The sequence below is a fragment of the Nilaparvata lugens genome, chromosome 9 (assembly GCF_014356525.2).
Source record: "Nilaparvata lugens isolate BPH chromosome 9, ASM1435652v1, whole genome shotgun sequence".
In the NCBI taxonomy this organism is placed as follows: domain Eukaryota; kingdom Metazoa; phylum Arthropoda; class Insecta; order Hemiptera; family Delphacidae; genus Nilaparvata; species Nilaparvata lugens.
In genome coordinates, this window is record NC_052512.1 from 27390661 (window position 1) to 27409006 (window position 18346).

At 36.5% G+C, this 18346-nt stretch overlaps 1 protein-coding gene across 1 annotated transcript in view; it reads left to right on the forward strand.

The window, feature by feature from the left end:
* The window catches only part of LOC111051414, a 149401-nt gene that overhangs the window by 61069 nt on the left and 69986 nt on the right, over positions 1-18346 (forward strand). The window contains exon 3 of the mRNA XM_039435722.1: positions 1169-1253. Within this exon, the coding sequence (XP_039291656.1) occupies positions 1186-1253 (68 nt within the window). The 5' untranslated portion in view covers positions 1169-1185. The remainder of the gene's footprint in view (positions 1-1168; positions 1254-18346) is intronic.

Consider the following 18346-nt stretch of genomic DNA (forward strand, 5'->3'; position numbering starts at 1 on the left):
AACTGACTGATTTTTCTACGTCCAAATTCATATTATGAAGAATTTTAAGCTGTTTCAATTTATTTTTATATATTTTTCTATCATTGCTCTTGGATTGATTTTGAATACATGAATATTTTGCCAATAATGTTCCACTAAAAGCAGTAAGATACACGTTATCAAGTTAGTGAAAATGATAGGTCTACAATGTTGCTAATTTTCATAGTTCCAATCACGATGATTGGCTAGTATATTCCATTATTGATCATACTACTACTTGTTATGAATCCATCACATTTCATTCGTCATGGAAATGTACTTTTCAATTATTTATTAATCAATTTTCTTAAAATAGAATATTTTGTTAGACAGAAATATTTGGTATATTTGATGAAGAAAACGATTGTTAAAAAAACGATCTGCCGACGATGAGGAGCTAACGGATGATAGCGCTATCTTCTTTTTCGAAGAAAAAAATAGCACAAACTTTACAGTTTGAAAAACAATCTGGCAACGTTGTGAGGCTGGAAAAGGATGGAGCCAATTGCTTTGTCCAATGAAAGACAAGGATAGCGAAAGAAATGTTAATCAGATAGGACTGACTTAATAATGTGATTCTCACCATAGACACGTATTGAGGTCTAGAAGCTCTCCATCCACAGTTAGGTTCACGTTATAATGACAGCGAGGGAAGATAGGAGAACAGCGTTGCCGATTGCCGCTCAGCCTTGTCATTGCCTTCTATTGTTAATAGCTGATATCGGTATATATGTTAATTATTCATGTGTTTATTCTTATTCAAAAGTAATCAACAATTTGGTATTTGTTAAAAAAATATTATCCAATGATTGAATGATACATTTCCATAATTAGGATTGAAATTTCTGTTGATAATATTTATGCTAAAAGCATGTTTTGGGAACGTTGCAGGCAGAGGATAACGCTATCTTCTTTGTCGAATGATAGACGAGGATAGCAACATCAATGTGAATGAAATACTGCCATTATAACGTGGACCTCAGTTCAGTACATTAATTATTCAGTTGATGCCTCGCAATTAATTTGCTGTTCATATTTAAAGCTCATTCGCAAATTGTCTTCATATTGAGTGAGTTTCTTGAAAGAAATCGAGTTGTACTTTTCTATCAGTTTAATTTGTGAGTAATATTGTTTTCACTTGTTGTCCCAGTCCAAGATACCTGCAGGATGGATGTCCTCTTCTTTCTACTGATATCTTCGATGATGATATCGAGTGGAAAAGGCTACTCTTCTACGTAAGTGATATCTTTTATATTTTATCAAATCTATCAACTAATGAATGTATCAGCTATTTTACATACAAAATCTGGGTAGACCATGAAATATTCTAACAAACGATGCAGTGTTTGCACACAGAATATATTGACACACCTATAAATTGTACAAATTCAATATTAGGCCGTTCTTACGACTTAGCCTCTATAGGCCTGATTTGGTTACTTGCCACCCTTAGGTTGGACTGTATGATATGAACAAACACATTCATATATCCAAATCAGCACACCAGTATTTAGACCCAGAAAAACAAATAGGAAAATCACTTACCCCAATCCAATTTACCAGGATGTAATGATTTACCGATTTGTTACAAACAGGGTTTCAGGTGGTAAATTGGAATAAGGAATATGAAGGAGACAGATGGATGAAAACAAATCGATATTATACTGCGATGATGTTGTGTGATCCGCTCCTGTGGTCCTTAGTCCTCGAACATTTATACTGACTGGATATATATTTCACTCAAAGTATTTCGTACGATTTAGGGCGTTGGCTTTCACTCTCAATATATTTTCACAAACACAAGCACAAGCTATGAGTCAATTACTACACGAAACGAATATATCATACTAGCAGAGTACCCGTGCTTCGCTACGGGAATTAAATGATCAGATTATTTTTGTAAAATATTTATAACCTGAATTCTACCAAAGCCATTAAAATTGTTTTTGAGATCCATCATACAAACAGAAATTGCTTGCTGTATATAACTTGAATAATAAATTAATATAGTCTTGTCTCTGTCATAGAATTTTGTATCCAAAAAGGTGCTCTCCCTCGATGACAATGCTATTATATATAGGACCGTTTCAAGTTTCATTCAAATACATTTCTATTTCTATAATACTCAGTTACCCAAAAATCGTTGTGAGTGAGTGTGATGATTAGTTGCGTTGCTATCACCTCAGTTTGAACAACACATTCAACTCTGTTGGAATATACATTCAACTGCGTATTTTAAAAAGCAATCAGAAGTTAGTGATGCCTTATGGTGTCACCCAGTTGCTCTTATGCATTCATCTTAACATCAGGGAATATTTTTATTGAATCATGCAATGTTTTCAAATTATATTGCTAAATGTTATAACCACAGCTGTTAATTTTCTCTCTTCCTCTCTTTAGTTTTCAACAAACGATGGAAATTTCTGTTACAATAAGCTGCCACTTGGATGATCAATTTTTCCTCTCAAGTTTTCCTCTCAACACTCTGCATGAAGATAAGTTTATCAGAGTAGGATGCTTCCTATTGTATTGAATCTATCTTGAATGACTAACAGTATAGGATGTAATATGAAGCTAGCTTCATCTCACACCTGAATGGCTTAGATTCCTTAATCAGTCTGGATACTAGAGTAATAAATAATATCTCATCATGTATCGATCACATACTATTTGGAGGTAGGCCCTTGTCCAATGTTCCAGCAGCTATGGTTGATGCTGGATTGACTGACCACAGAGCGGTTTGTGCTGCAATTCCTTGTAAGAGGATTATCCATAATAACAAAATCACCTATACCTCTAAGATAGATTATGTTAAGCTGAATGGATTACTTGAGATGGAAAATCGAAACTTGGTGATCAGTTGTGTAGATGTGGATGCTGCATATTCAATCTTTGAGAATATTTTGCAATCTCATATGAAATCTTCAAGTACAATTAATGAAGCAGTTAGAAGGTCGGTAAACCATCCTTCCATACATATATCCCAATGTTTCTGTGACATCCGGATGTTGTATTATACCTGGAAATCCTACTGCATTTTCCACCATATTTGGCTATGTGTTAAGTGGAAGACTAAATATTGAAGATTCTCTTGCCCTGCTCAAAGAAATGCAATCGATATGCACCATGTTTGCACAAGGAGAACCGCTCTCTAATGTTATGAACAAATTCTGGGAAACCAAAGACGTCTGCTCAGATGTGAAAATTTCATCACCTGCTGATGAACTATGTAAAAGATTGTATAAAGCCACCACCTACCACGATGATGATGGAAGATATGTAGTTGCACTTCCATTCAAACCTGAAGCACCCCCTCTTGCTTCAAATCGCATGCAGGCTTACCAAAGTCATCTTGGTCTGTTGGAACGTCTGGATAAATCTTCAAAGCTGGAGGGGAAAAACTCCAATTTCATGAATGAATATCAAGAACTTGGGCACTTAGCACTTTCTGATTCTGAAGTCAACTATGTAGTTCCGCATCATGCCATCTTCAAAAACAATGATCCTTGCCTGAAAATTTGTGTTGTCTGCAATGCTTCCAGTAAGGCTAAAAACGATTGTAAGCAGATGTACTGCCAGATTCTGTCGAGATCTAAAGACTAATGCTATGCAGCTTTGTCAATACCTCCTGTTTCACGGTTTCCTACAGTTTCAAGTCTTCCACACACCTCTATTAGGAATAATGCCACCTGCGCTTTGGATGCTTCTGTCTTTGAATCACCGCCGCCTCTGCACCTCTGGGTTGATGTACAGCCTCACACTGCCCACCATTGACATCTTGCTGGGTCACCACTTGCTGATCATTATTGTCACCATGCTAGTTCACCACTCGCTGAATGGTGACTGCCGCCCTACTCCATCTTGTGATGACTGCACCACTGTTTGATCAGCAGCACAGACCAATGTTTTGTCTGCATCACTAAGGATTCCTACTGTTGCACTGCCGCTACCTCCTCACTTAGCTACACACTTTGAGTTTCTGTCCTCAATGTCAACCAACACATTTATGGCCGCTCTCCCATGCTTCATTGCCCGAAGAGGTATGCCCCATACTTTATTTTCTGATAATGCTGAAACGTTCATAACTACTGCTAAAAAGCTACAAGAAGTGTCAAGGCTCATGAGTTCGTTTCCCTCAGATTTCAATTGTTTTCTGGCAAACCATGAAATAAATTGGAAATTCATTCCCCCCTATGCTCTGCATCATGGATGCCTCTGGGAGGCTGCCATCAAGTCAGCCAAGAATCTGCTACACCGCTGTATAGATGATGCACCCCTCACTTATGAAGAATACACCACTATTTTCACACAAATAGAAAGCTTCTTGAACAGCCGCCCACTCACCGAATTGTCCTCACAGCCTATTGAAGCCGCTACAGTCCTGACTCCCGGTCATTTCCTGGTTGGTGGACCTCTTACCTCGCCACAGCCTATTGAGAGTGAAGAGATACTCATCACCTGCCGTTGGAGACATCTGAATCAGATGACTCAACATTTCTGGAGCCGCCGGTCTTAGGAATATTTGAGCACACTGCTGAACCGCTCAAAATGGGAAGCTGCGAAGGGAAATGTGCAACTCAATGATCTGGTGGTCATCAAAGCAATGAACACCTCGCCTCTCAGCTGGCCGCTGGGTGGAATTGTTGCGCTGCACCCTGGCAAAGATGGACTTGTACGAGTGGCAACAATAAAATGCACATCTGGAAACGTTGTCAGAGCTATCAGCAAAATTCACCACATTGCATAAGCTATTTTGTTTGCCACTACCGCCTGCACTGTTTTATCACTGCCAGCTGCCTGTAATGATGAGTGATGACCACACTGCTGTTGCCATGCTGCCCTACTTCACCGCTTGCTGCCCGCTCTTGCTGCACCACTGATTCACTCGCCTTCAGTGATGAGATCGCCGCCAATCATTGCCTGCTTACCCCTAGGCGGATTGAAAACTGTCTGTTTTTGGGGGAGGGGGAGTAAGTTACTGCTAACCAGTTGCGGTAAGTCACTGCTACAAGTGCTGCCCCTAGTTCCTACAGAGCTATTTGAACTATCATTCACCAAGGAACCGTTTTTTGAAGGAGTCGTTCTCGAGTCATCCTTAATTCGGTTCACAGTACAAATGTCAAAGTCGATCCTACTTCCTGCAATGCATCGTGTCGTTTCCCACTCCAAGTTAGATTTATGTTGATTCTCTACAAGATTAATCCTCTCCAAGTGTTTTAATATCAACCTGAGACTTATTATTCATAAAGACAGTATAGAACTAAGCAAGTTGTGCTCCCGCCTGGTAGTGAGATTCCCGTTAATATGAAAGACTTTGTTTTACACCACCTTGTTGTATTGAACTTGATTTATGTGTTTGAGTAATTCATTTGATCAACTTATTGTTGGTCTGGTTCTCCAATTATTAATAGAAGTTTATTTGTTCCAATTTTTGTTCACTCAGTCCAACCTGGCTCCACCAGTGGAAACGACTTAGTAATTTGTTATTGCGCCCCCCTCGGTGGCTGTGAAAACAAGTATTGCACAAGATATTATCTTCAAGAGACTCAGTAATTGATGTGTGATAAGATACAGTGTTTTTCGGTTTTCACCTCACACCGTTGTTCTTAGCAGCTCAGTGATCAGCTGTTTTTGAATACCAGTAGCTTTTGTTTACTTGTGTCTCCTAGCAACACTCTGTTTTCATGACCAATCAACACTTGAGGTGGTCTAACGTCTGCAGGCGGGTTTGGTTTGAATAATTGCCTGTTGCCATTTTTGTTTTGACGCTTTTCAATCCACGTCTGTTGTCTGTGACTGTTTTTCTTTCAATCATACTTAAATTATATATATATATACTGAAGCCAGAGCTAATATATATATATATATATATATATATATAATATATATATATATATATATATATATAGCTATATAACGTCTATATAGAGTATATATAAATACTCTATATATAAGGTATATAAAGTATATAAAGTCTATATACGTCTATATAAAGTATATATTATATATATATATACTAATTATATATATATACTATAGCCGGAGCATATGAAAACCTCCTGACAAGGGTGATTGTTGTGGTGGTTGATGCTCTATTGGATTCTATTGACAAGTGGTTGAAACCATAGGAATAATTATGATAACTGGATTTTTTCCATTTTGGGGGTTATATATATACTATAGCTGGAGCGTCTGAAAACCTCCTGACAAGGGTGGTTGTTTTGGTGGTTGATGCTCTGTTGGATTCGATTGACAAGTGGTTGCAACCATAGGAATAATTATGATATCTGGAATTTTTTTAATTTTGGGGGCTCCAGGACCCCCCCAATATTTTCAACTTTTGAAGAAAAACTGTCAAATAACAAATTTCTCAATTCTAGGGGTGTGGGGGGGACCCCCATATACAGTGCTGGTTATGGATCACATTTACAGGTTTTTATGCTCAAAATCGAATTTAGCAGTCAAAAAAACATCAGTCCTGAGAAAACTAACTATGAAAATATAAAGGGGGGGATGCAAGGGCGATTTTTCGATTTTTGTCAATTTTGGCTCATATTCGAGGATTTTTGCAGTCATGAATTGATGGTCTATGTGTTTTTTACATCAGTTTTCAATGTTGGAATCACATAACCTGCCATCTATGCTGCTGATAGTGTATCATCAAACCGAAAATTGAATCCAGGGGGCACTCGAGGGGGGCAGTGTGATTTTTGGCAATTTCGAAAAATATGAAGTCACACTGAATTGTGAAATGATGTTGACATATGTCAAAATATGATCAAAAGTGATAAGAAAGTGAAAGAAAAATGGCAAGAATAACCAATTTCACCTTGGGGGTCCCAGACCCCCCCAACATTACCAACTTTTGAACCATACATTTCTCAGCAAAGTGCGAAAGAAATTTTTTGTTCAGCTCCTCAACATTACTTGATCCTCACAATAAAATTTCAACCATGTTCCAGGTGGTGGGGGGGGGAACGAAATTACCATAAGTTTTTTTTGTAATGATAATTCATCAAAAATTCCATTATTAGACAATTTTTCTGTGGATTATTTTTGGTCCCCTTCCTAATGATATCATTCATGGAATTGTGAGATTCACAGTTTTGACTTGTAATTTCACACTTTTTTCTAGAAATTTTCCTTAAAACAATGAGGGGACCAGGCCCCCTATTGACAAAATCGATGTTTCGTCTGTGCAAGGTGATGTTTTAGGTTTTTCTGAGTCGATTGAGCTTGAATTCAAAACTGTAGCCATTCACCCCCTAGTTTTTCAAAAATTGAGGGGGGCATCATCGACCCCCAAAATGGAAATTCCGAAAAATCCATAATTTTCCCAATGCCTGCTGGAACTCCTAGAAACCTTCTCATGGAATTCAGAGTTGTCACATGCCCCAGTTTGGCTGGGAATTTTTCAAATTTTGACTCTTAAGATTGTTTTCAATAAAATGAGGACCCCGAGCCCCCTATTGCAGAAATCAATGGTTTGTCTGTGCGAGTCGATGTTTTAGGATCTCTAGAGTCTATTGAGTAGGAATTCAAAACTGCACCGATTCCCCCCCTTGAATTTACAAAAATTGAAGGGGGCATCATCGACCCCCAAAATGAATATTTCCAAAAATCAATAATTTCCCCATTGCCTGCTAGTACTCTTATAGACTTTCTGATGAGAGTTAGTATTGTCACATGCCCCAGTTTGGCTGGGAATTTTACTAATTTTTATTACAAAAAAAAACTGATGAAAATTCAGTTCCCCCCCACAACCCCCACAACACGGTCGGAATTTTATTTTCAGCAATCTTGTAATGTTGAGGTGCTGAACAAAAAATTTTCCTTGTACTTTGCCAAGAAATGTGTGGTTCAAAAGTAGATAATAAAAATTCCAAAATGAAAAATTCTCAGATATCATAATTATTCCTATGGTTTCAATCACTTGTCAATCGAATCCAACAGAGCACCAACCACCACAATAACCACCCTTGTCAGGAGGTTTTCAGACGCTCCGGCTTTAGTATATAATATAAATCGCGCTTTGCGCTCGGCGGGGGCTCCGCCCCCTGCACCCCTATTTGGGGTGGGTTAGCTGCCTACGTGCTTTGCGCTCCGGCTGGGAAGCGGGCTTCGCCCGCTCAATCGTCTTTTATGACTGTATAGTGTTGGGTAGCAGCCTCCGTGCTTAGCGCTCTGGCTGGGAGGCAGGCTTTGCCTGCTCAATCGTGGTCAGGTTAGTTAGGGTGGGTGGGTTAGGTAGAGTAGGTTAGGTAGGATGAGATAGGTGTCTAGAAAGAGTAGGTTTGGTAAAGTAGTGTGGGTTATGTGGGGTTTGTTTGTTAGAATGGATCAAGTATAGTTAGGTGGAATAGGCTGGATAGAGTTGGGTATTTGGATTGGATTGGTGAGGTGGGATGGTTAGGTTGCAGAAATTAGGTTGGGTAGGTTAGGTAAGATGGCTCATGTAGCATTTGTTAGGTAGTGTAGGATATGTAGAGTAGGTTGAGTATGGTGCAATAGTAACTTATAGGTTCGGGTAGCAGCCTCTGTCTTTACAACCCGATTGTCTTTTACTACTGTATGGGTGAAAGCTGTTTAATTAGTTCAGGTAGAGTATCTTAGGTAGGGTAGGTTGTGAAGAGTAGGTCAGGTTGCAAATATTAGGTTGGGAAGGTCAGGTAGGTTAGTTCTTGTAGGGTGAGTTATGTAGAGTAGGTTAAAGGGCGGGGTTAATGGGTTTGGGGTGTCGGGCATAGATTATACAGCATAGGTTAGTTATTGAAGATTTTTTAGATTGTTGATTTAGATTGTCAGTAGATAGCAGACTCAATTGAATGAGAGATTCGTTTATGTCATGGCTATCACACTTTCAACCTAGTACACATACCGTAACTAACTTCATTACTTATTCAATGAAACTGTAATGATGGCAGGTTATGTTACTTGGTTATTTCAAGACTTTGGACCGGCATCATATGAAGCAAACATTCCTCGCATTTAGTTATACAAATATTCAATATTTTGTAAGTTAATCATCTGTTCCAATTGTAATCAATATGTAGTACATTTCAAATAGACAAACAAAACAATGAAGAATGTATGCTTCAGATGGAGGTGGTTTAACATGCTTGTTTTTCAATTCTACAGCTACTGTTTGGTAAATATTTACACAAATACTAATTATTAGTCTGTCACAGCTAGAAAATTTGCAAGATTCAACAATCCCATGATATTAGGTTTTTATTAACCTTCTGGTAGTCATGCCCTACTCAATCACACGAGCAGTTGCGTGTTGTATTTTGTACAACATCTAATTTTCCAAGTGTTATGTACTCCGTTTACAGTCAAAACATATTAATTACCTTCAATTCTGTGTTATTGGTTCGTTTACAGTCCCGGTATACAGTCTTCCCCTATCTCATGCACAGTGCGACTTATGCACTGTTGCAACTAAATGTCACGTAGAGACTGAACCATTGCTCGGTTGATACTGCAACTCAGTGGAGTGATGGGTGGAAATTTTGGAATGCATAGGTGACTCATTCACTGACACCACCCCATTCAATAGTTTTGTGCAGCCAAAAAAACTGACACTGTTGTACTTTTTACAACATCGCGACTGCCGGAGGGTTAAGGAATGGATCAGTTATAGCCTATTATGTACAAGTAATAGCCTACTACATACAAGATGAAATTGAGTATTGGTAAATTTAATATAATTTACATCATCCCATACGACAGTATTCGAATCAGTTGTTCTACTATGGGTGTTATTTTTTATTTGTATATACAGATTAAGTTAATGCAGTAAGTTATATTGTATTAGTTTTGTAATATTTAAAAAAATATTCCATTATAGCTAGTTCTGCAAAAAGAGATACTGAAAATGCAATATATAACTTTAGTATTGTCATAGTAACAATTACCTCTCATAGTAAAGATAGTTCTTCAAGATAATTTACATCATTTCATACTACAATATTAGCATCAGTATGTTCCATGATATATGTTATTTTCCATCCCAATATAGAGATACAGAAAATGCAAAATATTACATTGGTATTGTCATGGTTGAACAATTATTATACTGGGTAAAATTATTATTATTATTTTGGGTGAAAATTTTTTTTCATTATTCAGGCGAGGTGGGATCTTCCTGGACTCCCCACCAACAAAAAGGCCATACTAATCCAATTTTTAATGACGGTAACATACTCAACCATGTTGAAGATTCTAGATACTGATCATACTAGATTATACATGATATTGATCATCATGCTTCCAGAAATTTCAGTTGCTCTTTGAATGAAGCAAAATGGTTACTAGTTATACTCTTGAATGTAGGCTATGATAAATATAAATAATGGAAATGGATTTCATGAGAATAGAGAAAATAGCCATTATATTTAAAGTTAATCAGAAGCTTATCAAGTTACATCAGGTGAGATGAACTGCTAAGCTCATAATGATTTGTCAGAATGATCAAATACTTGCACAAGAATTCTCAAATGCTCATATCACTATATATGGTGGATGATTCAATTAGATGATATGAATTGAGTTATCAAAGTAGGTAATACAAAACTCACATCCAATCCAGTGTCAGCAAATTCATTCAAGTACTGATTGAACCACTTCCCCTGGATTGCACTCACAATAAGGAGTTTATCCATTGTATTGTATATCTAACACAGCAATCTTGATGGTAGTCCTGTCAGAAAGAGAATTGGGAAACATTGTTTTCCAAGATAATGTGCTCAAGGAAACACTTTATTTGAAAATCACTTATTGAATGAATACTAATCACTTATGATGAAGGAAATACTGAGAAGACACTCAGAGGTTTACTTAATTGGAATAACAAATTCAATTCAGTCTGTTGGCAATAAACAAAGCTCTGATACTGTAAAAATGAAGAGTTGATACTATAATCTCAGATTATAACATCGAACAATGAGATTATTAAATTTAAATTTCAGTAGAGTTTCAAAAGTAGGCTAGTGTTTACAAACTGTTCAAATTATAATATAAATGTTCAAACATTTTAATTGTGTATAATGTTCAAACATTTCAATTATAATGATTATAAAATAGAATAGAAGAAACAGCAGCTATGGATGGTTATCCATATGATTCTTCAAAAACTAACCGTCAATAAGAATGTTTGATAAGAATTTTTATGAAACTGTACAGAAATTATATATATATATATATTTTTGGACGAAAATTGAACTTGAACGTTTTACAGTAGGAACATAACCTATTTTTTGGACATTTTATTAATTTATCAAAATTTGGGAATGGAATAGATTTTGGGCCAAGCCTGTTGTTCCTTCCTAATCATATTTATATGATTTGTGATTCTGTCCAAAAATAAATAAATAAATAAATAAATAAATAAATTGTGTACAAAGTTTGACAATGTAAGCTTATATTTATACCCATATCCTCCTTTGTTATCAGAAATATATGAGATACTTTTGTCAACTCCAATAATTTTATGAACTGAAATAATGAAAAAATGCCACTTCATGAAAATGTAGAACAGTTAGTTGACATTGAATACTGATTAGGCTACATCCATCTATAATGTGAATACTATGAGTGGATAATGTAGTGGGTGTATACTACCCACATGTAGTAAAATAGTGGACAGTACCTCTAAAATACTAAAATGAAGTGTTTTTTTTCTAAATACCAACTTTAAGCTATGATACAGCAGTTAAAAAACCACTGAAGAATCTCTAGATATTAACCACTGAAGAATATGTGGTAATTATATATATATATATATATATAATATATATATATATATATATATATATATATATATATATATATATATATTATATATATATATATATATATATATATATATATATATATATATATAAGAATATGTGGTAATTATATATATAATTACCACATATTCTTCAGTGGTTAATATCTAGAGATTCTTCAGTGGTTTTTAACTGCTGTATCATAGCTGAAAGTTGGTATTTAGAAAAAAAAAAAAATATATATATATATATATATATATGTGGTAAATATATGTCCGGTGTGAATAATTACCGAATATGTAGATATCAAAGTCAATAAACTGACAAGAAATTATATATTATTCTGAACACAGTGTAGAAAACTGGGAAGAGGATGATCAATATTCTTAACCATGTACAAAACAAGATACAGCAACAGCTTTGTTTGTAAGTTTGTTGTTCTGAGAATTCAGTTACACTTTGAATTGAAGCTGTTGCCAACCTGAGAATCTGAATTATCATAATAATTTATATTATTTGAAACTCATGACATCTGCAGTATCTTTCAACTGATGCAATGACAATACTCATGTGATAATTAATTCTAAATGAAATTTGTGATAGAATTGAAGAGCCTGCATATTTATTGAAATCAGAAGTTACAAGTCCAGACTCAAGAGTGAGTTAAGAAAAGTGAGTGAGTTAATTCTCCATTGTGACATTTGATCATTATAGAATAATCCGGACAGTATATCTCAATACAGAGCTGTAGTTGAGCATTTTGTCAAATAGTGGAAGCATTCTATGCATTCTATGGCAGAAGATTGATTGTTTGTTCCATCATGAAGGTTGAGTTAGGGCTAGAATTAAAGAGGTTGAGCGAGCTGATTTTAAAATAATGTTATAATTTAAGTACAACTTTTCAACTGATTTAGGTCCAGTACTAATACAATACTACAACTGATACAATTATTCGGTTATAATTATTTCATAATTCATATTTCATAAAGCTATTAATCAAATATTGTTAATTTTGATCAATCCAGAATTGAATGATTAGATCTAACAAGGAGAAACGATATCTCCAACAAATGAAAACATTTCCAATTCATAATTAGGTTGGGTGGGTTAGGTAGAGTAGGTCAGGTAGTGTGGGATATGTAGAGTAGGATGAGTTGGGTGCAACTGTATAGGTTCGGGTAGCAGCCTCTGTCTTCACAACCAGATTGTCTTTTACAACTGTATGGGTGAAAGCTGTTTAATTGGTTCAGGTAGAGTATCTTTGGTAGGGTAGGTTGTGAAGAGTAGGTCAGGTTGCAAATATTAGGTTGAGAAGGTAAGGTAAGTTAGTTCAGGTAGGGTGGGTTAGGTAGAGTAGGTTAATGGGCGTTTTAATGGGTTTGTGGTGTTGGGGATAGGTTATACAGCATAGGTTAGTTATTGAAGATTTTTTAGATTGTAGATTTAGATTGTCAGTAGATAGCAGATTCAATTTAATAAGAGATTCGTTTATGTCATGGCCATCACACTCACAACCTAGTACACATAGCTAACTTCATTACTTATTCAATGAAACTGTAATGATGGCAGGTTATGTTACTTAGTTATTTCAAGACTTTGAACCGGCATCATATGAAGCAAACATTCCTTGCATTTAGTTATACAAATATTCAATATTTTGTAAGTTAAGCATCTGAATAACTACAAATGATACAATTATTTGGTTATGATTATTTATCATAATTCGTATTTCATAAAGCTATTAATCAAATATTGTTGATTTTGATTAATCCAGAATTGAATGATAAGATCCAACAAGAAGATACAATATCTCTAACAAATGTAAACAATTCCAATTCATATTTTATTGGAAATAGCAATTATTGATGGTTTGAATATGATATTTTGGTAGATAAATTACATCTAAAACATTCTAGAAGGACATAACAGTCTTGAACATTCAAAAATATCCAAAAAAATATGTAATATCCCTCACATTCTAAGATACCATTGTTGGTTGAAAAAGAATATAATATAAGATTATAGTCATGTTTGACTTTCCTATAAAATTAGCAATTGAAAAGGTGGAAAAATTGAGGGGGTCCTGGGTGGCCTCCAAAGAAGAATATCTCATATGTAATATTTTCTTGGCTGCCAAATTGTGAGAGTTAAAAATTTCCTTGACCAGAATTAAAAAAAATCAAATAAATGCCCTAGCATTCCTCATCTATTATCTCATTGAGTTATCATATGATGAATAGCCTCATTTTAATGTGCTGGGTGAGATTGTTCCTCTTGACTTTGCTATAAAATTAACCATTGAAAAGCTGGAAGAATTGAGGGGGTCCTGGGTAGCCCCCAAAGTAGAAGCTCTCATATGTGTAATTTTTTTCTTTCATTAAGATCACTTTCAATCATTTTTTGACTCATTCAAACATCATTATACAACTGCAACTGCAGATTTATCAGAATTGCCAAAAATCACACAGCCCCCCTCGAGGGGGGCAAATCACAGCACCCTGGATGTAATTTCGGGGTTTATGATACATCATCAGCTGCATAGATGGAAGGTTTAGTGATTCCAATATCGAAAACTGATGTGAAAAATACAGAGAAAGTCATATCTTGGCTGTAAAAATCCTGGAAAATGAGCCGAAATTGACAAAAATAAAAAAAATCACCCTCCCACCACCCCTATTGTTTTTTTCAGTTAGTTTTTGCGGGAGTCATGTTTTTTTGGCAGCTGAATTTGATTTTGAGCATAAAACACCCTGTAAATGTGATCCATGATCAGCACTGTATATGAGGGGACCCACGCCCCCCTAGAATCAAAAATTTTGTTATTGGACAATTTTTCTGTGGGTTATTTCCCCTTCCCAATGATATCATCCATGAAAATTGTAAGATTCACAGTTTTGGCTGGGAAATTCACACTTTTTTTCTTGAAAAAATTTATAAAAAAATGAGGGGCACGGGCCCCCTCTCGAGAAAATTGATGTTTTGTCTGTGCAAGGTGATGTTTTAGGGCTATCTGAGTCAATTTTGAGCATAAAAAAACCTGTAAGTGTGATCCATAACCAGCACTGTATATGAGGGTCCCCCCAATGCCCCCCTAGAATTGGGAAATTTGTTATTTGACAGTTTTTCTGTGGGTTATTTTTGGTCCTCTTTCCAATGATATTATTCAAAAGATTATAGGATTAACCGTTTTTGCATAGAATATCAAACTTTTTTCATCTGTATTTTTTTTTATGAGGGGGCCGGGCCCCCTATTGGAAAAATTGATGTTTCTTCTGTGCGAGGCAATGTTTTTGGATCTTCTAAGTCGATTGAGATGATGAATGACCTCATTTTAATGTGCTGAATAAGATTGTTCCTCTTGACTTTGCTATAAAAATAACCATTGAAAAGGTGAAAAAATTGAGGGGGGCCCTCAAAGTAGAATATCTCATATGTTATATATTTTTTTTTTCAGGTCACTTTTGATCATCTTTTGAAATATTATAACATCATTATACTGTCTAGTGTAACTGCAGATTTTTCAAAATCGCCAAAAATCACACAGCCCCCCTCGAGTACCCCCTGGATGTAATTTTGGGGTTTCTGATACACTATCAGCAGCATAGATAGCAGGTTAAGTGATTTCAACATTGAAAACTGATGTGAAAAATACAGAGACAGTCAATTCTTGGCTGCAAAAATCCTTGAAAATGAGCCAAAATTGACAAAAATCAAAAAATCAAATTTGTAGCCATTCCCCCCTAATTTTTCAAAAATTGAGGGGGGCATCATCGACCCCCAGAATGGAAATTTCGAAAAATCCATAATTTTCCCAATGCCTGCTGGAACTCCTAGAAACTTTCTGATGGAATTTAGAGTTGTCACATGCCCCAGTCTGGCTGGGAATTTTTCAAATTTTGACTCTTGAGATTGTTTTCAAAAAAATGAGGGGTCCGAGCCCCCTATTGCGAAAATCAATAGTTCGTCTGTGCAAGGTGATGTTTTAGGATCTCTTGAGTCGATTGAGTGGGAATTCGAAACTGTAACGATTCCCCCCCTTGAATTTCCAAAAATTTAGGGGGGCATCATCAACCCCCAAAATAAAAGTTTTGAAAAATCAATAATTTTCCCGATGCCTCTCAGTACTCTAACAGTTTTTTTGATAAAAGTTAGTATTGTCACATGCCCCAGTTTGGCTGGGAATTTTTCTAATTTTTATTGCAAAAAAACAGATGAAAATTCAGTTCCCCCCCGCAACCCCTGCGACCCGGTCGAAATTTTATTTTGGCAATCTAGTAATGTTGAGACGCAGAACAAAAAAATTCCCTTGCACTTTGCTGAGAAATTTGCGGTTCAAAAGTTGAAAATATTGGCGGGGGGTCCGGGAGCCCCCCAAAATGAAAATTCTCATATATCATAATCATTCCTATGGTTTCAACCACTTGAATCCAACAGAGCACCAACCACCACAACAACCACCCTTGTCAGGAGGTTTTCAAACGTTCCGGCTTTAGTATATATTAAAACGTGCTTCACGCTCAGTGGGGGCTTCACCTCCTGCACCCCTATTTGGGGTGGGTTAGCAGCCTCCGCGCTTCGCGCTCCGGCTGGGCTGCGGGCTCCACCTGCCCAATCACCTCTTATGACTGTACTGTGTTCGGTAGCTGCTTCTGCGCTTTGCGCTCCAGCTGGATGGTGGGCTTCGCCCAAGTAGGATGGGTAGGGTAGTTTAGGTAGGGTAGTTTAGGTAGGGTGAATTTAATAGAGTAAGCTAGGTGGGGTGCTATTATTGATTAGAGAGAGTGGACTAGTTAGGGTAGGTTAGTTGGGGTTAGTATTCAAGTAGGTTAGGTACGGCGGTTTATGTTGGGTGGGTTAGGTAGAGTAGGTTAGGTAGGGTGTGATAGGTGATTAGGTAGTTTTATATAAGGTGGGTTAGGTAGGGTAGGTTAAGTAGGTTATCTCGGGTAGGGTGGTTCAGGTTGTCAAGATTAGGTTAAATGTTTCAGGTAGGTTTTCTCAGGTATGGTGGCTCAGGTTGAGTAGGGTGGGTAGGGTGGTGTAGGTAGAGTAGTTTAAGTAGGGTGCAATAGAGTAGGTTGGATAGCATAATTTATGTAGGGTGGCTCAGGTGGGTTATTTCAAGTAGATTTACTGATATGTTGAGTGGTAGGTCAGGTATAGAAGGATAGATAGGGAAGTGTTGGTGGGTTTGGTTTGGTTGGCCAGGTAGAGTATAGCCTAGGTTCAAGTTTTGAAATGGAAATTTTGAATAATCCATAGTTTTCCTGGAGCCTGCTAGGACTCTTAGAGACTTTCCTGTGCTGGGTAGGATAGTAGTTTAGTTGGTTGAGTTGAGTGAATGCAGTATTGAATGGTAAATTCAAAAACTGCCTTTGCATCTCTTATTTTTTTCTTCCCATACAGTTCTTATATCATAAATAGACCTATTCCTATGTGCACAACATGATAGTTTCTCATGTCTTCGCTATGGAATTGAACATTGGAAAGTTGAAAAATTTAGGAGGACCTGAGTAACACCAAAAATCCAATCCCTTGTATCTGATATATATTCCATTTTTTTCTATTTGTTTCAATCATTAATTGACATATTTCAACATTATTCTACCTTCCAGTGGGGTTGTAGACTTTTTCAAATTAACAAAAACCACACAGCACCTATATTGACCCCTGTGAGAAATGTTTGTTTTGAGAGTTGAAAATATTGGTGGGGTCCAGGAGGACCCCCAAGGTGAAATTGTTAATTTTTGCTATTTTTCATTCACTTTTTTATCACTTTTGATCATTTTTTGACATATGTCAACATCATTTCACAGTTCAGTGTGACTGCAGATTTTTTGAAATTTCCAAAAATCACACAGCCCCCTAGGGTGCCCCCTGAATTTCATTTTCGGTTTGATGATACAGGTCACGTGATTCCAATATTGGAAACTGCTGTAAAAAATACATAGACAATCAATTCATGGCTGCAAAAATCCTCAAATATGAGCCGAAATTGATGAAAATAAAAAAATCACCCTCGCATCCCCCCACCATATATTTTCATGGTTAGTTTCCGCGGGACTTATGTTTTTTGGCCTGCTGAATTCGATTTTGAGCATAGAAAAGCATGTAAGTGTAATCCGCGCTACACACTCCAACTGGGTTGTGGGTTTTGCCTGCCCAATCGCCTTTCATGACGAGGTTGGGTAAAGAAGGATAGATAGTGTAGGGTTGGTGGGATTGGTTTGGAAGGCCAGGTAGACTATAAGCTGGGTTCAAGTTTTGAAATGGAAATTTCGAAAAATCTTGAGACACTGAACAAAAGATTTCTTTTGCACTTTGCTGAGAAATGTGAAGTTCAAAAGTTGAAAATATTAGGGGGGTCCAGGAGGACCCTCAAGGTGAAATTGGTTATTTCTTCCATTTCTCATTCACTTAATCACTTTTGGTCATTCTTTGACATATGTCAACATCATTTCACAGTTCAGTGTGACTTCAGATTTTTCGAAATAACCAGAAATCACACTACCCCCCTCAAGTGCCCCCTGGATTTAATTTTTGGCTTGATGATACAC